Source organism: Echinops telfairi, unplaced genomic scaffold (genome assembly GCF_000313985.2).
Source record: "Echinops telfairi isolate 266 unplaced genomic scaffold, ASM31398v2 ScPeMD7_7468;HRSCAF=8506_1, whole genome shotgun sequence".
Lineage (NCBI taxonomy): Eukaryota > Metazoa > Chordata > Mammalia > Afrosoricida > Tenrecidae > Echinops > Echinops telfairi.
Window position 1 is genome coordinate 7,386,593 of NW_022111370.1, and position 18,032 is coordinate 7,404,624.

General features: G+C 49.2%; 1 protein-coding gene across 1 annotated transcript in view; it reads left to right on the forward strand.

Moving 5' to 3' along the window:
• Window positions 1-18,032, forward strand: part of PROM1 (prominin 1) — a 101,694-nt gene that overhangs the window by 16,082 nt on the left and 67,580 nt on the right. The window contains exons 3-4 of the mRNA XM_045284387.1: window positions 5,478-5,683; window positions 15,784-15,944. Coding sequence (XP_045140322.1) covers window positions 5,478-5,683; window positions 15,784-15,944 — 367 coding nt within the window. The remainder of the gene's footprint in view (window positions 1-5,477; window positions 5,684-15,783; window positions 15,945-18,032) is intronic.

Genomic DNA, 18,032 nt, shown 5'->3' on the forward strand with positions numbered 1-18,032 from the left:
TCCATCCATCCATCCATCCACCCACCCACCCACCTGACTTGGAACTTTTGGGGAGCAAGAAGTTGGAAATACCCAATAGATAGTATCCCAAAGCGATAGCAGTAAGTCTCTCGCATAACTCTGGAAGTCAGCATTTATGGAGAAGTCTGCGAGGTGGATGCCTTTCACTCTGCCTGACACCTGACATAGTGCCCACATTCTCAGGAAATGTACCCTCTTCTGGAATAAGAGCATGGTTGGATATATAGTCCCCCCTAAGGGGGATGAATAACAGAAATGTGGATGAAGGGAGACAACAGATAACAGATAGTGTAAGATACGAAATAATAACAATATATAATTGATAAAGGATTCACGAGGGTGGGAGCGTGGGGGAGGGAGGGGAAAAAAGAGGAGCTGATACCATGGGCTCAAGTAGAAAATATTTTGGAAATGATGACGGTGACATATGTACAAATATACTTGGTACAATTGCAGTATGGAATGTTATAGGAGCTGTGAGAACTCCCAATAAAATGATTTAAAAAATAAAGGCGGGTTCTGGCCCCACTGCACACTCATAAGGAGAGCATGTGTTTAACCAGAAACCAGTGTGCTTAACTCTCCTCTTGGGTGAGTTTAGGAACTTGGGCCCATGGTAGACGTCTCATCTTCTGTACTGGGGGCCTGGGTTCGATGCCCAGTCAGGGTACTTCATGTGCAGCCATGACCTATCAGTGGAGGCTGCTTGCCTGCTGCTCCGGTGCTGAGCGGGGTTCAGTGCAGCTTCCAGACCAAGACACACCAGGAGGAAAGGCCTGGCAGCCTACTTTGGAAAACTGGCCAGTGCACCCTGGGAGTCCCAGCAGTCTGGTCCTTAGCAGACGGTGGTGGCACAGAGCTGGGCGGGGTTGCCGTGAGTCTGAGCAGCCTCTGGGACCTCCACTCAGGACAGGCAGGAGCCTGGGAGCACCTGTATCCGAACTGCCCGCCCTGCCCGGCCATAATCTGACGATGTCATTAAAGAGTCATTCCCATCACACTTTGGGATGCCTAGACATTTCCCAGAAATTAAAATGAGCCATCTGGGTAGTGATACAGAACCACCCAAGGGTATTAAATGATGAGCCCTGGGGGCACAGGGGTTATGAGGTGGGCTTCTAACCGCAAGGACAGCAGTTTGAAACCTCCAGCCGCTCCGAGGGAGAAAGACAAGGCTGCCCGCTCCACAGCGATTCACGCCTCGGCACCCTTGGTAAGGCCCTCTGGCGCTGGCATGGACTTGGTGGTAGTGGGTTGGGTTTTCATTGGGAAGGCTATCAAACCACAACGCGCACATTGCACACACGCTGTCCCGCTCGAGTCCCTAGAGAAGGGCCATCGTACAGACTGAGCAGCTCCAGTTGTGGCATGCTCTTTGCATCGTCTTTGTCACCAGCACCACCACCCTCTATCCCCTACCCTCCAGTGGGGCTGGCCCAGCCTTCTGGCTGACTGGCTGTTGGGTTTAGTCAGACAGAGGGTGACGGACAGGAATGATGTTCTAAGTGGGGAGGAAGTGTGGCCGGTTGGCGAGCAGGGCTGGGCCAGGGACAGGGAGGACGAATTGGGGAGGAGGGGAGGACAATGAGGGACGAGGATGGGGGGGTGGACATGCAAGACATGGGGGAGGAGGGGATGGAGGATGGGAGTGGTGGTGGTGATGGGTGGATTGGCCAAGCGCATCCACTGCGTAAGACCAGTGCCTTCCAGAGTGGCCCCCCTCACTGCTCACAGTGTCAGGGTGAGGCTGGGCCCCTGAGGCAGGGGGCTAGTTCCCATGGGGCCACGTTCAGTTGTGATGTGGAACCCTGGGAATCCGACGACCCCCGTGGGCAGTGGAATGATATCGGCATGGCGGTGCTTGCCACCTCTGTTTCTCAGCTCCATGAAGCCACGTAACTTCCCTTCTGATGGCTCCTGATTCCACTAGGTGGGTGCACGGAGAAGCTCCAGAGAAATTCCCAAGTACCTTCCAGACCTTGACTTGACCCAGCACGCCCTTTCCCCAACCAGCTCCCTGGTTTCAGGCTCTTGTGGCCCCACTTTGTGTCTCTGCTACCAACTCTGTCCCTCGATTTTCCCTGTTGCGATGATCGTGCCCAAGGCTTGTTCTGTGTTTTCCTCGTGCATGCTGCCTCTGTTTGGACCTCACAGCCAGAGGACGTGGTCTTGACTCTGAAGGTAAAGCCCTGTCCTGCTTTGCCTGCACCTAGAAGAGGGACGCTTTGGCCAGAGCTTGCCTGGGTCTTCACTGTGGTGGCTTTTAAAGCAGTGCTTCCTGTCCCCCCTGCTGTCATCTGCGGTCTGCTCTTTGAGTGTTGTCGTTGACCAGGGAGCTGGGCCCCGCTTCTGTCCACGCAGGTCTCGCTTGCCCTTGCCTTCTGCACCACTTGCACAGCTCTCCCAAGATTCCTGGGGGCACCAGATGTGCCGGCCCACCCTGGCTAGACTGCAGCCTAGAAGCAAACGCTTGAAATACCATCTCTTGTTCCTGATACTGTCTGGTCAGTCACGTTGGGCTGGCGGTTCCAAACCCACCAAGTGGATCCATGAGAGACCGATCTGGCGAAAGCCCTCTGGGTCAGCCGTGAGTTGCAATGGACTCCCTGACCCGCAGCATCAACACGGGGAAGGCTCTTTAAAAGTTACGTGAATCAAGAGATTCAGATTTGGCACTAAAGCGAGTACATTTGAAAGCGGGCTTCTTGTAGACCTTGTTTGAAAAAATCCCCATTCAGTAGATCTAGGGTGGAAAGGCAGGCTCCTCAAGGGAGGCGGTTGAACTGGCATGAACTGGTTCCTGATGGAAAACGTTGTTTGTGGGTTACTCATGGGGCTGCTAACCGCAAGGTCAGCAGTTCTAAACCTACAGCTTCTCTGAAGGAGAAAGACGAGGCGTTCTACTTCTGTAACGAGTTACAGCCTCGGCACCCCCCAGGGGCAGTGAGTTCTACCCTGACTTAGAGGGTGGCTATGAGTCACAATGGGACTCGATGGCAGTGAGTTTGCTTTTCTCTCCTGAAAGAGGGAGGCCTGGTGACGGAGTGGGTTCCCAGAAGGTCAGCAGTTTGAACCCCACAGCCGATCCACAGGAGAAAAATGAGGCTGTCTGCTCCTGTAAAGATTTAATATATTAGAAACCCACAGGGGCAGTTCTATCCTGTCCTACAGGGTCCTTCTGAGTCAGAATTAACTCAATGGCAGTGAGTTTGGTTTTGATTTTTGGTTTTCTTTCTTGAATTTGGGCTCAGGGCCTCCTGGGATTTAGAAAAATATTTAAGATTCCTTTAAACCAGCGGTTCTCAACCTGTGGGTCGCAACCCCTTTGGGGGTCGAATGACCCTTTCACATGGGTCGCCTGATTCATAACAGTAGCAAAAGGACAGTGATGAAGTAGCAATGGATATGATTTTATGGTTGGGGGATCACCACAACATGAGGAACTGTATTAAAAGGTCATGGCGTTAGGAAGGCTAAGAACCACTGCTTTAAACAGAGTAAATCATTTGGAATATTTGCCCAGAAACAGCTCCATGTATTGGTGAGAGTTTGGAACAGCTGGACTGGTTTCTGAATTATTCGACGAGGTTAGCCCCCGGGACTGTTAAAAGAGCCTATTGATAATGGCTCTGTAAAACAGGGGTGGGGCATTCTCAGGCCATACAAAATGATCAACTTAAAAATTAGCCTGCAGCATTTGGTGGCCAGACTTTTAATGAACTCACCTCTAATGTGCCCCGGCCTGCAAAAGATGAAACAAATCTGTCTTGAAGCTACACACAGCCAGAGTGTTTCTTTAGAGGCAAGCATGGGGAGACGTTGTCGTGCATTCTGTGGACATGTTGTCAGGAGAGACCAGTCCCTGGAGATCGTGTTGGGTAAAGTAGAGGGGGAACGAGAGAGAGGAAGACCCTTAACGAGGTAGACCGACACCGTGGTGGCAACAATGGGCTCAGGCTTAGAAACAGTTGTGGAGACAGTGCAGGACCATGTGGTATTTTGTTCTGTTGTGCACGGAGTTTTTATGGGTCAGAACTGCCTAGATGGCACCTAACAACAGTGGATGGTTGGAACTGCTGCTCTCTGGTGAGGTGTGCGATGTTAGTGGTATTGATTTCCCGGGCCTTAGACAGCCCTCGGGCCAGCAGTCGCCCACCTCTGGTTTAAAAAGAGCGCTTGTAAATTGAGACAGTTAAACCCAGCCACATTTTCTTTACTTGACACGTGAACCTTAGTTGTGAAGTCGATCGTTTCCAAGTGCCACCCGCCCTTGACTTAATAGTCTTAAGGGTTTCCCCCTAGAGTTAAGAGATACTTGTTAAATCTTGACCAAACGTAGCGTACTGGGTTATAAGTTGGGCTGCTCGAGGGGAGGAAGACAGGGCTCTCTACAGAGCCTTATAGTCTCAGAAACCCACAGGGACAGACCCGCCCTGTCCTAAAGGGTCTCTGTCCGTCGGAATCCACTCGATGGCAGGGAGTTTGGCTTGGGGCCAGCCCCCGACTGGCTACTTACTGCACACCTGATCATTTCGTTCTTCGCCCTTCACGGTCTCCTTGCAGGGCCTGGGCTAATGGAGCATGAAGCTACCTGCTGGGCATTGGAAGCAGGACCCCTGCCCCAGTTCCCGTGCTTCCTTGCCCGACAGCCAAGCAGCACTCCGCCTTTGCTCTGCTCCGCTGGCCTTCAGAATCCTGTGCTGTCTCCCACCCTGCAAACCGCCACCCTGAGAGTGTGTACCGTCTTACAAAGTGCCTTCCTTTAAGGAACTGGAATGCCTTTGGTTTTTGTTCCCTCCTGCGACACAGCCTAAGGGGCTTCGGTAGTGGGTTATGCTTTGGGCTGCTCACCGTCAGGGCAGTAGTTCGACACCTCCAGCAGTTTTGAGGGAGAAGTGGGAGGCTGTCTGCTCCCGTAAAGCTGTGCAGCCTGCTCAGCCCACAGCAGTGGCTCTCCTCTGTCCCAGAGGGTCGCCATGAGTTGGCATCTCCTCGATGGCAGCAGGCTTGAGTTAGGGCCCTGGTGGAGGAGTGGGTTTCATGCTGGGACGGGCCTGATCCATGGGGTTCTCGTTGGCTGGTTTTTGCAGGTAGTTTGCCAGGCCTTTCTTCCCCGTGCATCACGGTGACTTGTGAGTTGCTGTGATGCTGAACAGGTTTCAATAGAGCTTATCCACCAAGACAAACTCGGAAGCAAGGCCTGGCAACCTACTCGCACAAATCCGCCTGTGAAAGCAGTGGCCCCAAACTAGGTTTGGCTTTGGTTTTGTTCTGTGGTGCAGGCCACCCTTGAGCCAACCTAATGGTCTCCAGCAACAACAACAACAACACACACACACACACACACAGATTCAACTGAAGGTGGCAAGTAGGTGTTGAATGAAGAAAACACCAGGTGCTCTGGGGAAAGTTCTGTCTGCTTTGTGTGATGGCGAGCTGCTGTCTCTGCGTTGCAGGTGGTCCACTACGAGATCGGGCTCATCATCTGTGCCTGCCTGGGACTGCTCTTTGTGGTGCTGATGCCTCTGGTGGGCTGCTGCTTCTGTCTGTGCCGCTGCTGTGACCACTGTGGCGGAGAGATGCATCAGAGGCAGAAGAAGAACGGGCCCTTCCTGAAGAAGGCCTTCACCCTCTCCCTCTTGGTGCTCTGCATACTCATCAGGCAAGTGGAGGCCCGGACACCAGCTGGCCGGGGGTTGGGTGGACAAGGAGTGCCTCGTGTTAGGCCCCAGAGCTTGAAAACAGACGGCAAAAACTCAAAGCGGGGAAATGGCAAACAGAAGTGGGGTTGTAACCGAGCGAAGACAACCGTCACACAACTGGCCGCTAACCAAAAGGGTGGGGTTTCCAATTCACCCAGGGCACCGTGCAAGAAAGGGCTGGCGTTTCCTTCAGAAACGTCAGCCACTGGCTCTCCTGTGGAGCACCATTGTCACCTAGCATAAACGAGACCATTGAGTCGGTTTAAGAGGAGACCCTCTGTTTAATTGAACGACATCAGCCTGTCTGGTGTGGATTTTGAAGGATCAACATCCATTTGGGGTTTCAGAAGGCATTTGTCTTCAGCACCCCGGACTCCTGCCTCTTCAGTAAGCGCTTGGGTTCAGGCAACGCTCAGGAACACAGAACAGGTAATCGTTGGTTTGTATTCACCAAGGAACCATCATGGGGAGGTAGGATGCCTGCAGCTGGGGACCAGAAAATGGGAGAGTGGAATTAAATTTCTACTAGTACACCTCCGTGCACCACACGGTGGGGGCTTGCATGTTGAACAGGGTTCAGCGGCACTTCCAGACTAAGACAGGCTAGGAAGAAAGGCCGGGTTGAGCCTGAGTCTGGCAGGACAGGCCTCGTTTATCCAAAGACTTAGAACCTAGGCGCTTCCTCTCCACACTAAGTCTCCCAGGTGAGGCGCAGAGGGGAGAGGGTGTTTCTGGAAGTATTGTCACAGTATTGGCCTACTTTGTAATTTTCTAGCTTCTAAACATGGACATAGCTCCAGGACAATTCTTGAATTGCCTATTGTTATTCATTTCCCCTGGAAACTATTTAGATATTTCACCTCTAGGATACTATACTTGATCTTAGCCAAAAGACTGAGGTGCCCCAGTGGCAGAGTGGTTATGTGTAGGGCTGGGATCGGAAGGGTCAGCACTTCGGAACCACCAGCAGCTCTTGGGAAGACAGACTGGGTTTTCTACTCCTATAAATAGTTAGTCTTGGAAACCCACTTGGGGCGGGGGAGGTGAGCTATGAGTCAGCATTAACTTGATGCCAATGCGTTTTTGAGTGAAATTTCTTGATAATTAGCTTTTGATTTCTTTCTTTTCTTTTTTAGCGAAGCCTCTGTCAAATGTTGGGTTCCCTTTCTAAATTGCACATGTATTGACATCAGTATGAATGTTATCTTTCAGACCCAGTCACCTGAATTAGCTACATTATGTTTAACGGAAGTCAGCAGTTTGATACCATCAGCCTCTCCACTCCAGTAGAGTTTCAGCCACAGAGCCACACAGGGGCCGTTCAGTTCTGTCCTTGAATGGCTATGGATGGATTCTTCAGCAGTGAGAGGAACGAGAAGGCTACACAGTCGGAAACAAAGTTGCCTTCCATTTATATTATATATGAAATGAATGCCCGAGTGTTAGGGTGTTTCATCGCCAAAGAACTCAGACCCGTCCAACACATGAAGATGTTTTCGATTCTGTGTATCTTTTTGTACTGAAAACTTTAATAGGTATGCTATGATTTGAAAGTCTCTTACACGCTCAGTAAAGGTATTTTTCCCATTCAAACAGAAAAATTGGGAGTCTGCAGGGTTCGATTTCAGCATTAGATGAGAGGTAGTCTGTTCCTATAAAAAGTTAGTCTCAGACACTCAACGTACAGTTGTTTCTGACTCACAGGCCAAATGTTGGAATAATGCCTTGCATGAACTTTCCATTGTATTGGCCCATAAACTTTTGCAAGCCTCTCACCTTTATCCCAAGTTCATGACACTTCTATTAAGTTAAAATTAAGTGAAGTGGATTTAGTTTTTGTCATGCCAAGGTAGAGTTTAATAAGGTTATTAAGTAACTTTGCATTGGCATGGATGTTTTAAACTCTGCTTCAATTTTTAGATTAAAAAATTATTAGTTAGCATACAGCATGCAAAAATAACGGAGGGCTACAATGCAGAATAATTGAAGTAGATGGACATGGATGAAGTGAAGTTAGACTAAGAACCACAAGAGAAATCAAAAAGAGCACCCATCCTGTTTAGAAATAATTCACAGAATATCCATTCTCATATAAAATATAAGTAAATAATTGCTCCTGTTTAGGTATATATTTTTAAGATTTAGAGTTTACACATACAAATTACAGTAGAAAATCAAAACACATATTCCATATCATTTGAATCACTTAATCAATTAGCATGGCAGGGTAGCTATCAGACATATAAATGTCATTACAAAGTGATCATCATTATCACAAATGTATTAGATTTTACATTTCTTATTTTTTTCATCATTTTATTGGGGGCTCGTACAGCTCTTATCACAATCCACACAGGCATCCATAGTTTCAAGCACATTTGTACATAATTTTCAAAACATTTCCTTTCTACCTGAGCCCTTGGTATCAGCTCCTCATTTTTTTCTTCCCTCCCTCTGCCACCCTCCCTCCCTCCTGAACCCTTGATAATTTATAAACTATTATTATTTTTTCATGTCTTACACTGACTGATGTCTCCCTTCACCCGCTTTTCTGTTGTCCATCACCCTGGGAGGGGGTTATAGGTAGACCATTGTGATCAGTTACCCCTTTCTCCTCCCACCTTCCCCTTCCACTCCTGGTATTGCTACTCTCATTATTGGTCCTGAGGGTTTATCTGTCCTGAATTCCCTGTGTTTCCAGCTCTCTGTACCCGTGTACAGGCTTTGGTCAAGCCAGATTTGTAAGGTAGAATTGGGGTCACGATAGTGGGGGACAGGAAGCATTCAAGGACTAGAGGAAAGTTGTATGTTTCATCGTTGCTATACTGACTGGCTGGTCTCTTCCTTGTGACCCCTCTGTAAGTGGATGTCCCATCGTCTACAGATGGGCTTTGGGTCTCCACTCCGTGTCCCCCCTTATCTCATGGGTATGCTTTTTTTGTTTTGTTTTGGCTCTTTGATTCCTGATACCTGATCTTATTGACACCTCATGCTCACACAGGCTGATGTGGTTCTATTATGTGGACTTGGTTGCTTCTCAGCTAGATGGGTGCTTGTTTATCTTCCAGCGTTTCAGACCCCAGATGCTATATCTTTTGATAGCTGAGCACCATCAGTTTTCTTCACCACATTTGCTTATGCATCCACGTTGTCTTTAGCGAGCTTGTCGGGAAGGTGAGCATCACAGAACGCCAGGTTATTAGAACAAAGTGTTCTTGTGTTGAGGGAGTACTTGAGTCGAGGCCCAATGTCCGTCTGCTACCTTAATATTTAACATATAAATATATGCACATAGATCTGTTTCCCTATTGTTATATAAAAATATATATACATATATACATGCCTGTATTTAGACCTCTATAAATGCCCTTTGCCTTCTAGTTATTTCCTCTATCTCCTTTTACTTTTCTCTTGTCCCACTATGTTCGACCTTCATTTGGGTTTCAGTAATTCCTCTCAGTTATGCTGCCCTTGATTAAGCTCTATCAGGCATCCTATGCCCTCCTTGCCATTGATTTTACATCACTTGTTGTTCCCTTGTCCCTGGGTTTGTTAGCACCCACTTCCTTTCTCCCTGCCCCCCCACCCCCTCTCCTGTGTCCTCCCAAACCTTCGGTCCCATTGTTTCCTCCTCTCGATTGTTTATCCTGCCTATCTTATCTTGATAGACACGCAGAGACAATAAGCACTAAAACAAGATCAACAACAACCAAAAAAAAACCAAACAACAATGACAAAAAAAAAGAAAGAAAAAGAAAAGCTTATAAATAGTTCCAGATCTTTTGACCTTTAGGAGTGTTTTCTAACCCAGTCTGATGGGGTGCCACACCCTAGCCCCAAAGTCTATTTTTCGTATTCCGCGGGGACTTCATTGCTTGGCTCCCCTTGCTGTTCTATTGCAAGCCCTTAGTGTTTCGCCCTGGTGTGGTGCAGTCAGATTGAGCACAATTCCTCAACTGTGCCTCCATTGCTGTCCCTTGTAGCGCTATGGGTCAGTGAGGGACATCATGTCTGGTGGTGGGGCTGGCTCTATGGTCTTCTCTGTGCCTTGTCTACTCTGAGCAGGAATATCATCCTCAGGGCTTGGTGGGCCAGGATGTGTTCCACTCTCTCCTTCCCTCTTTGTTTGCTCCTGTGCGCTCTGATCAGACGGGCTCCTCTTCCTGCGCTTAGCTTCAGTGCTGTCCTCTGAAGTGAATTCTTCTGGGGGGACGTGTTCACATAGTTGGGACTGGGGCCGGCCCAAAGCGGATTTTTAAGGTTGGAATTGAGTTCTGTAATTTTCCACTCTACTTTATTGAAAAGTTAAAACATACTTAGTTCATTTATTAATATATTAAAGTAGAGATATTAAATTCAGGAAGACCTAGGTGTTAGGGAAAAACCTCCCCTTTCCTCTACCACCCTCTTAGGGAATCTATGTGTGGGTGTATTTTCCTCTGGGAACTTCTCCAAGGCGGCTGGGGAATGCTGCCATTCCATAGGCGATGGCATGTGTCTGTGTTGTCTGACCAGCCGCAGGAGATCGGATTTCCCCCTCTATCTGCGGACTGTTTAAACAGATGTGGCTTGCGCTGGAGAAAAGCCAAGTTCCTTTCCCTCTCTGTCCTCTGCTCTTGTCATCACTGCACAGTTTAGACTTTGGAGGTAATGGGGGCCGGGGAGGGAGGCAGAGCATTCATCATGTTGATTTCTCCGGTGTATTTCCAAGCTTTTCTGGCAGCTACCCTGGTCACAGTTGATCCCAGTGGTTTTCAAGAGGAAGGTGGATATTTCCATGTCTTCTTTTAGATGTTTTGCTGTGAGGTGAAGGTTTACAGATTATAATTTTACATTCATACACATTCCGAGGCAGCTCATTTTTGCAGCACCTCCCGGTGCTGAGGGGCACGGACCTTACTTCCTCCCTGTATTTCCTGTGCCCACCTGTCCTTCTTTCCCGACTCTCACTGCCATCTCAGCCATTCTGACTCATCTTGACCTTGTAGGATGGAGAACTGCTCCTATGGGGGCCTTCCCAGAATTTCAACAGAGAGCCTCATCTTTCTCTCACAGAGCAACTGGTGGAGTTCGAACTGCCGACCTTGTGGTCGGCAGCTCAATGCACAGCCCGCCAAGCCACCAGGGCTCCAGAGATCTAAATGAGATCTTGAATGGAGAAAAACAATGGCTCCTCCACAGTAGGTGGGTTTTTAAATTTTAAGTTGGTAGCTATATTTTAAAAATTTGGAGATTTCCTATAGGAGTCAGACTGCCAAAGTTCCAGGACTCTCATCAGAAGCTCGGCGGGATTGGGCATTCCGTCAGGGCGGCCCCTTGGCAAGAACAGCTGAGCAGTTCTCTTGGCTTCCCAGAATCCTTTGCCTCACACACTCACTACCGGGGGCTTCCTGCCTCCCCCACCTAGAGGTTTGAGTCTTCTGCCTTTGAATCGAGTGTGACATTTTCAACATGTGGTGGGTCTGGAAGTCAACTGTGAGCATGACTGACATCTCGCTCCAGGGATCGGTGTTTCCAATTGAATTGGATGGGTGATTGGCTAGCAGACAAGTTGATCGTCTATGAGCTGCCTTGAAATTCAGTGTTGCGTTGACGTTCCCTTCCCTGACTGATCATCTCGATGCAATTTGTGGAGAGGCATTGATGAACAAAGCACAGGGCAGTTTCCTGTGTAGGTACCCCAGACACTTGGCCCATCATCTGGGATCTAGATGGAGCCAGTGAAACCACAGCCTAGGCTGCCTCCTGCCTCCACTGAGCACCCACTGTGGACCACAAACCCTGCATTATAAAAAGGGTTGTTTTTCCACGTCGATTTTTTTTACCCCAGGTTGCCTATCATGTGTAGAACTTTGTTTTAAAATCACATCCATATCTTTCCTTTGGATGCTTACTACCTGGGGTTGGTAAAGTATTCAGTGCGCTTCTTGTTTCTTGTTGTGGATGCCATCTGGTTAGTTGAGACTTTGAGTCAGCTCCCACGCACTGGCCGGACTGCCAAGTCCTGCTCCTTCCTCACAGTCTTGTTGGAGTTCATATGCCTTGGGTTTCTGCAATTCTTTGCTGCCCTCTAGTGGCCATGATGCGGACCTTGGCCAGGAATAGGAAATTGAACATTTTGATATTGTCAGGCATTGCCACGAAAAGGCAGAACAACTGGTCAAGTTAATTTAAGCCAGTGGTGAGTTGATATGAAGAGCTCCTTAGCATTATTAATTAAATACAGGCATTTTCGATGGCTTACATATAGACTTTTCAACAACTTGTCCTGCCCAGTAGTCTTGCATGGAAGATACCTTTAAAACCTTTTCTCTGGCTTCTCATCAACTAAGTCCACATGGAAGAAGCACATCAGCCTGTGTGATCCAAGGATTGTGAATGACATAGGCAATGGTTATCAGAGCTTAAACTGTGAACATCCAGTTTGCAGAAGGCTATGGATGACAGTGGAATCCCAAAATCCATTTGCAGGGTTCACGCATAGATTAAACTTCTGATGAATCTCCTCTGACCACAGTCAACGGATGGGAATAGCCTTATTATCAGAGAACATTGTAAAGATGATTATGGTAGATATAAACCCAACAGACCAAATTCACTGCCGTGAGAATCAGCGCTGACTCACAGTAACCCCCTGTGGGTTTATAAGTCTGTAACTGTCTCTGGGATTTTAGGAAGGCCAGTCTTTCTCCCAGGGAGCTGCTGGTGGTTTCAACCCTGTTGACCACAGCCCAGCTCATAACTACTCTGCCATAGAGCTAACTTAAAATGTAATATCTTATTTGGTCTCCTTTTGACCCATTTAAAAGTTGTTTCAGTATATAAAAAGGGGGTGTGTGCGTGTGTGGGGAAATACATGTTGATTAATCCTGTCTGACCACAGACCAGGGATGTGAATAGCCTGGCTGTCGTGCCAAGTCCTTTGGAACGTGGATTGATTATAGCAGTTAGGATAAAATTTACCATCTTATCATTTTGATGTTCCTTTTGATCCTTTAAAAGTTGTTCTACGTGTTAATAGTTTCTCCTTCGTTTTAGATGATTTTCTCTGTTTTATTTTGTTAAGGTGGCTATTTTTCTCCCTTTTGGTAATTTTTTGGAATATATGAAATCTGGGATGGCTGAATCTGGAGAGGCAGTAACTGGGTTAATGGTTTCCTGGGGGGCACTGTGGGCAGGGGCAGGGGGAAGAGGGAGCTAATAACCATGAGTCAAAGAAAGGAGAAAATGTCCTAAAACTGATTGTGGTCACGATTGTACAACTCTTCTTGATACGACTGGACTACTGAATTGTATGGTATGTGGATGAAGTGCCAAGAAACCTTTTAAAAAGAAAACGGAGAAACCTTTTGTATGAAAGTAGGTTCGACCTGGGAGGATGTCCCTCCCATCAGTTAGCTCTGTGTGAATTGTCTCATGGAGATGATGCTCACCAAAGAACAGAACATCCCAGCACCCGCCCCTCCTCCCCCAAGTGACCCAGTGGGGTCTACTCCTCCGTTCCTACTCTTCCTGTGAGAAAGAGTTGGACCCAGAGACACAGCCTGTGGGGAAGTATGTTGTTGCTGTTGTTCTTCGGTGCTGTCTGGTTGCTTCCGTCATGTAGCGATCTCCTGCACAACCGAACGGAACACTGCCTGGTCCAGCGCCATCCTCACAGTGGTTCCTGTGCCCGAGCCCGTTGTGAAAACCACTGCTTCAGGCCATCTTGGGCAAGGTCTTCCTCCCGTTTGCTGCCTGTCCACTTTATAGAACAGGATGTCCTTCTCCAGGGAAGGCTCTCTCCTGACAACATGGCCAAAGCAAGTGAGCTGAAGGCCTTACTTCTTCTAAGACAGATTTGTTTGTTTGTTTGGGCAGCAAAGCACAGGAAAGTTTGTTGAAAACAGAAGTGCAGAGGTACTGGGAAGTTTTAATACACTCGACAGAGGCAGCGTCTGAGGGCGCTGTCTGCCTCCTGGGGTTCTCTCTTACAGTAGTGCTGTTCTCACCTGAACCCACGAGTCCCTACTTTGGTGTTGTCTGGCTGGTCAATTTCTAGATGTTACCCCTTAGCGTCTGGGGGGTTGTTTTTCTGTACAATTTGCCAATATCAGGCTCCTTCCCTCCCAGCTCTAAACTCTGTCCCTAACATAACCACCGACCATCATGCTGCCCGATTTTGTACTTTTTGTCCAGGAGCCGATGACAATGAGCACTTGTCTGGGTGTGGTGTCACATCCAGCATTCTAACGCTAAAGCCACTTATGCTTCTGTCTAACCTGGACAATAACAGAAACAAGCAAGACAATACGGGGAACCGGCAACGTGGGACGGTGCACACCATGGTGATCCTTTTGGTAAATTTCCTTGTAGCCTCGTTTGCAGGCACAGAGGAGTCTGCTTGGGGGGAGCTTGGAGACTACACAGGGTGGGTACACGCATTTGCATTGGCTCAGGAGTGACACTGTGCCGCACACGCTGCCTGACAACCTTTGCAGCTTCTCTTTCATCCACAATTTCTCGCAACTCTTGTCCGTTCAAATCACTGATGAGGCTCGAGGATTGGAGCCTTCAATACGGAGTACAACTCAGTGTCCAGAAGACCCAAACCTTCACACCTGGACCATTACCCCACATCATGGCAAAACGGAGAAAAGATCGAGGTTTTTGTCTTGCTTGGATCCCCACGCAAGGCTCATGGAAGCAGCGGTCAAGAGACCAGAAGCTGCCTTGCATTGGGCGGATCTGCTGCGCAAGACCTCTTGAACGTGTTGAAAAGTAAGGACCATGTTGTGAAGACAAAGATGTGTCTGAAATTCCAAGCCATGGAATTTCAATGGCCTCCTATACCCGTGGAAAATGGGCATTGAATGAGGACGACCTAAGGAAAATCGATGCATTTGAATTGTGTTGCTGGAGAAGACTGGACTGCTAAAGGGACGGACCGCTCTGTCTTGGGAGAAGTGCAGCCACCATGCTCCTTCGAGGCAAGGATGGAGAAGGACACCGTGGCGAAGTAGAAGGGTGGGGGGCGGGGCGGGAAGACTCTCAGTGGGAGGGACCGACCCAGTCACTGCAAGAAGGGGCTCAAACAAGGACAACTGTGAGGCTGCAGCAGGACCGAGTGGTGGTTCGGTTCTGTTCCATACGGGCTCGCTACGAGTTGCATCTGACTTGATGGCAGCCCTGTGGTCGTCGTGGTTACGCTTTGGGCTGCGATCTGCAAGGGAGCAGTTCGAGAGCACCGGCTGCTCTGAGGGAGAAAGACAGGGCTTTCTACTCTTGTAAACAGTGGCAGTCGTGGGAACTCACGGGGCCAGTTCTCCCCTGCCCTGGAGGGTCACGGTAAAACGCATGGACTCGATGCTGGTGAGTTTTTGGACAACCGCCGCCTTTGTCTGTTCATTAGGTTCACATTCACCAGAGCAACCCGACGCTGTGCAGTTGATTCTGACCCACGTGGCTGCCCCACGTGTCTCAGAGTAGGGTCCTGCTCCCCCGGGTCCACCGTGGCTGATTTTGGGGGGAAGCAGGTGGCCAGGCCCTTCTTCTGAGGCACTTCTGGGAGGTCATGCACCCCCAACCTTTTGCTTTGAGCCAAATGTGTTAACTTGTTTGCACCTCTCGGGGACACAGCCTTCGCGGTTGCTCTCTGAGAGGACTGGCTCATACGTGGGGCTGCCTGTTGGTGGCAGGTTGACTGTGGGACTTTTGTGGGACGGCAGCCATAGCAGGAAGGAGCTCTGGGGACAGAGAGGGCTCAGCCATGGGTTGCTAACCGTAGGATCAGCAGTTCAAACCCACCAGCTTCTCTGAGGGCGAAAGGCGAGGCTGTCTGCTCCTGTACAGATTCACAGCCTGGGAAACCCAGATGGGCAGTTCCGCTCTCTCCTCAAGGGTCAGTGTGGATCTGACTGCACTCGATGGCTGTGGGCTGGGGGGCAGAGCTAGTGGTGAGCTCAGCGTCCTGTGGGGCGCCTGCTGAGGCGGCCCTTCCTCTCTCCTGCTCTGCGGTGCTCACCGGGCAACCTCGGACCGCACACTGAATGTCTTTTCTTCCCGTGGCCTTTCCCTGCAGCATCGGCATCGCCTATGGCTTCCTGGCCAACCACCATCTCCGCACCCGGATCCGAGGTGCCCGGGCGCTGGTGGGCAGCAATGTGAAAGACTTACGGACGTTCCTGAATGAAACGCCAGTGGTGAGAACCACCCCTCTCCTCCTGTACCCTGTGTGGCCTTGTGGGCCGAACTTGGTTGCCGACTCACCTGGAACTTCTCAAACCCCAGTAGCTCCATTGTCGACAGGCATTACTGCATCGTTTTATATGGAGGAGGATATGGGGGAACCAGTGTGTCGTTTTCAGAACGAGTGCCCACGTGCTTGGTTCAGGATGCTTTTATATGATTGTTGTTCTCTTTAAGAGTGTGGATGCCAGGATGGGGCCCACACCAAAGCAAAGTCACTGCCAAGGAGTGCATTCTGACCCCTCAGAGGCCCACAGGACAGTGCGCAGGTGCCCCTGTGGGTTTCCGAGACCCCAACTCTTTGATGTGAGTGGCAAGCCTTGTCCGTGTCACTGAGAGCGAGCGGCTGGTGATTGGAACTGCTGGCTGACCTGGCAGTTGGTAGCCCAAAGTGCAACCAAGAAACAAGAGTGTATATCACAAAAGTTCCTAGCAATTGCTTGGGTCTATTTCATGGCTTTTTGTTTTGTTTTGTGTTTTTAAAAGGACAGTCTTAGGTGGTGTCTCTTTGTACTTCTGGAAGTACAGGTAGCCCTTGATGTACATATGAATTCTGTTCCTAAGCCCGTCTTTAAGTCAAGTTTGTGCATAAATCGGAACAGTTAGGTACAACGCCGACCTAACATGAGTTCGTCAAATGTTTGTCTTGGTGTATCATTTATAGTGTGCCCATCTATGAATAGGAGCTCTGGTGGGGTGCGGCGGTAAGCATTGGACTGTGCACTGCATGTTCTGTGGTTCAAATCCACCAGTGGCTGCTTGGGCTATATGCCCCCATAAAGATCTATAGCCTCAGAAAGCCTATAGGGTCAGTGTGAACCAGAATCAATTTGATGGCATTATATATGTGTGAAAAACGATGAAAGAAACTGTGATGTCCCATCCCTGTGTTGTCCTCCTCGGGGGAACTAGCAAGTTCCAAACCTGTGTCCATTGTAAGGGTCCAGAGATAAGCCTGGCCCCCACCTTCACCCCCATATGGCAGCAGCAGCAAAGAATTCAGCCACAGGTTTATTAAAGCACAGGATCCCATCAAAAGAAACGAAGAAGTGGGTCCTGCTTGCAAGGTGGGAAGGACACCTTAAACATATACTTCGCTCCGCGGATGAATCCAGTCCCCCTCTTGAGTTGAGAAGGGGCTTTGTCTGGGAGAGTACTTTTGTTTTTTAAAAGGCACTTTCAAAGGGGAGGGAGTTGCTGCTTGGCAGATGGCCCAGCAACTTTCTAATGAGTTCCTCAGTTGGTCCTTGAGCCTCTTAATTTGATCTGGACTCCAGCTCTGGGTCAGCGGTTTTTCGGATTTCTCTCCAGGAATGGTCCTGTGTCCGGATATTCACTAGGGCCTGGCTTCAAGGTTAAGGTGTTTACCAAGCTAGGTCTCAGTCTTTTGTTCATCGCGTGTTCTCACCAGAGTTCTTTTTTTCATTGCCTTAGCAGTTGGGGCAGAAACAACTCCAGATAACATACACTAAGACATCGGTAGCATAATAAGCCAGGAATAATAATGCTTTGATGTGCATCGCAAAGTATGGTGCCTTTATATTCTTATGAACCATGGTATATGCTTTGAATTTTAATATAGCAAGCCCTGGTTCATGGTTATAAGTTGGGCTGCCAACCGTTTAAGTTCAGCAGTTCGAAACCACTGGTGGCTCTGTGGGAGGAGGATGAGGCTATCTGCCCCTGTAAAGATGTGCCCTCTCGGGAACTCACAGGGGCAGTTCTCCTGTGTCCTGTGGGGTCCCTGTGATGGCAGTGAGAAGCCTATGAGGGCTCGTTTATAACCACGGGTGGTTGCACTCGCTGAGTCAGATGCTCGTGTCCCTGGGACTGCCTCTGTCTTTAACTCCTCCCTGTTGACATGAAGCCACTTTTGTTGGCAAGTCCCTGGAGAAGGACTTCGTGCTTGGTAAAGTGGAGGTGCAGTGACAGAGGAAGGCCCTCAAGGAGATGGATGGACACTCTGGCGGCAACAGTGGGCTCAGGCAGAGGAACCATTGTGAGGACGGCCTATGATGGGGGCAGTTTCCTGCTGTTGTGCATATGGCCCGGATCCACTCGATGGCAGCGAGTTGTGGAAGT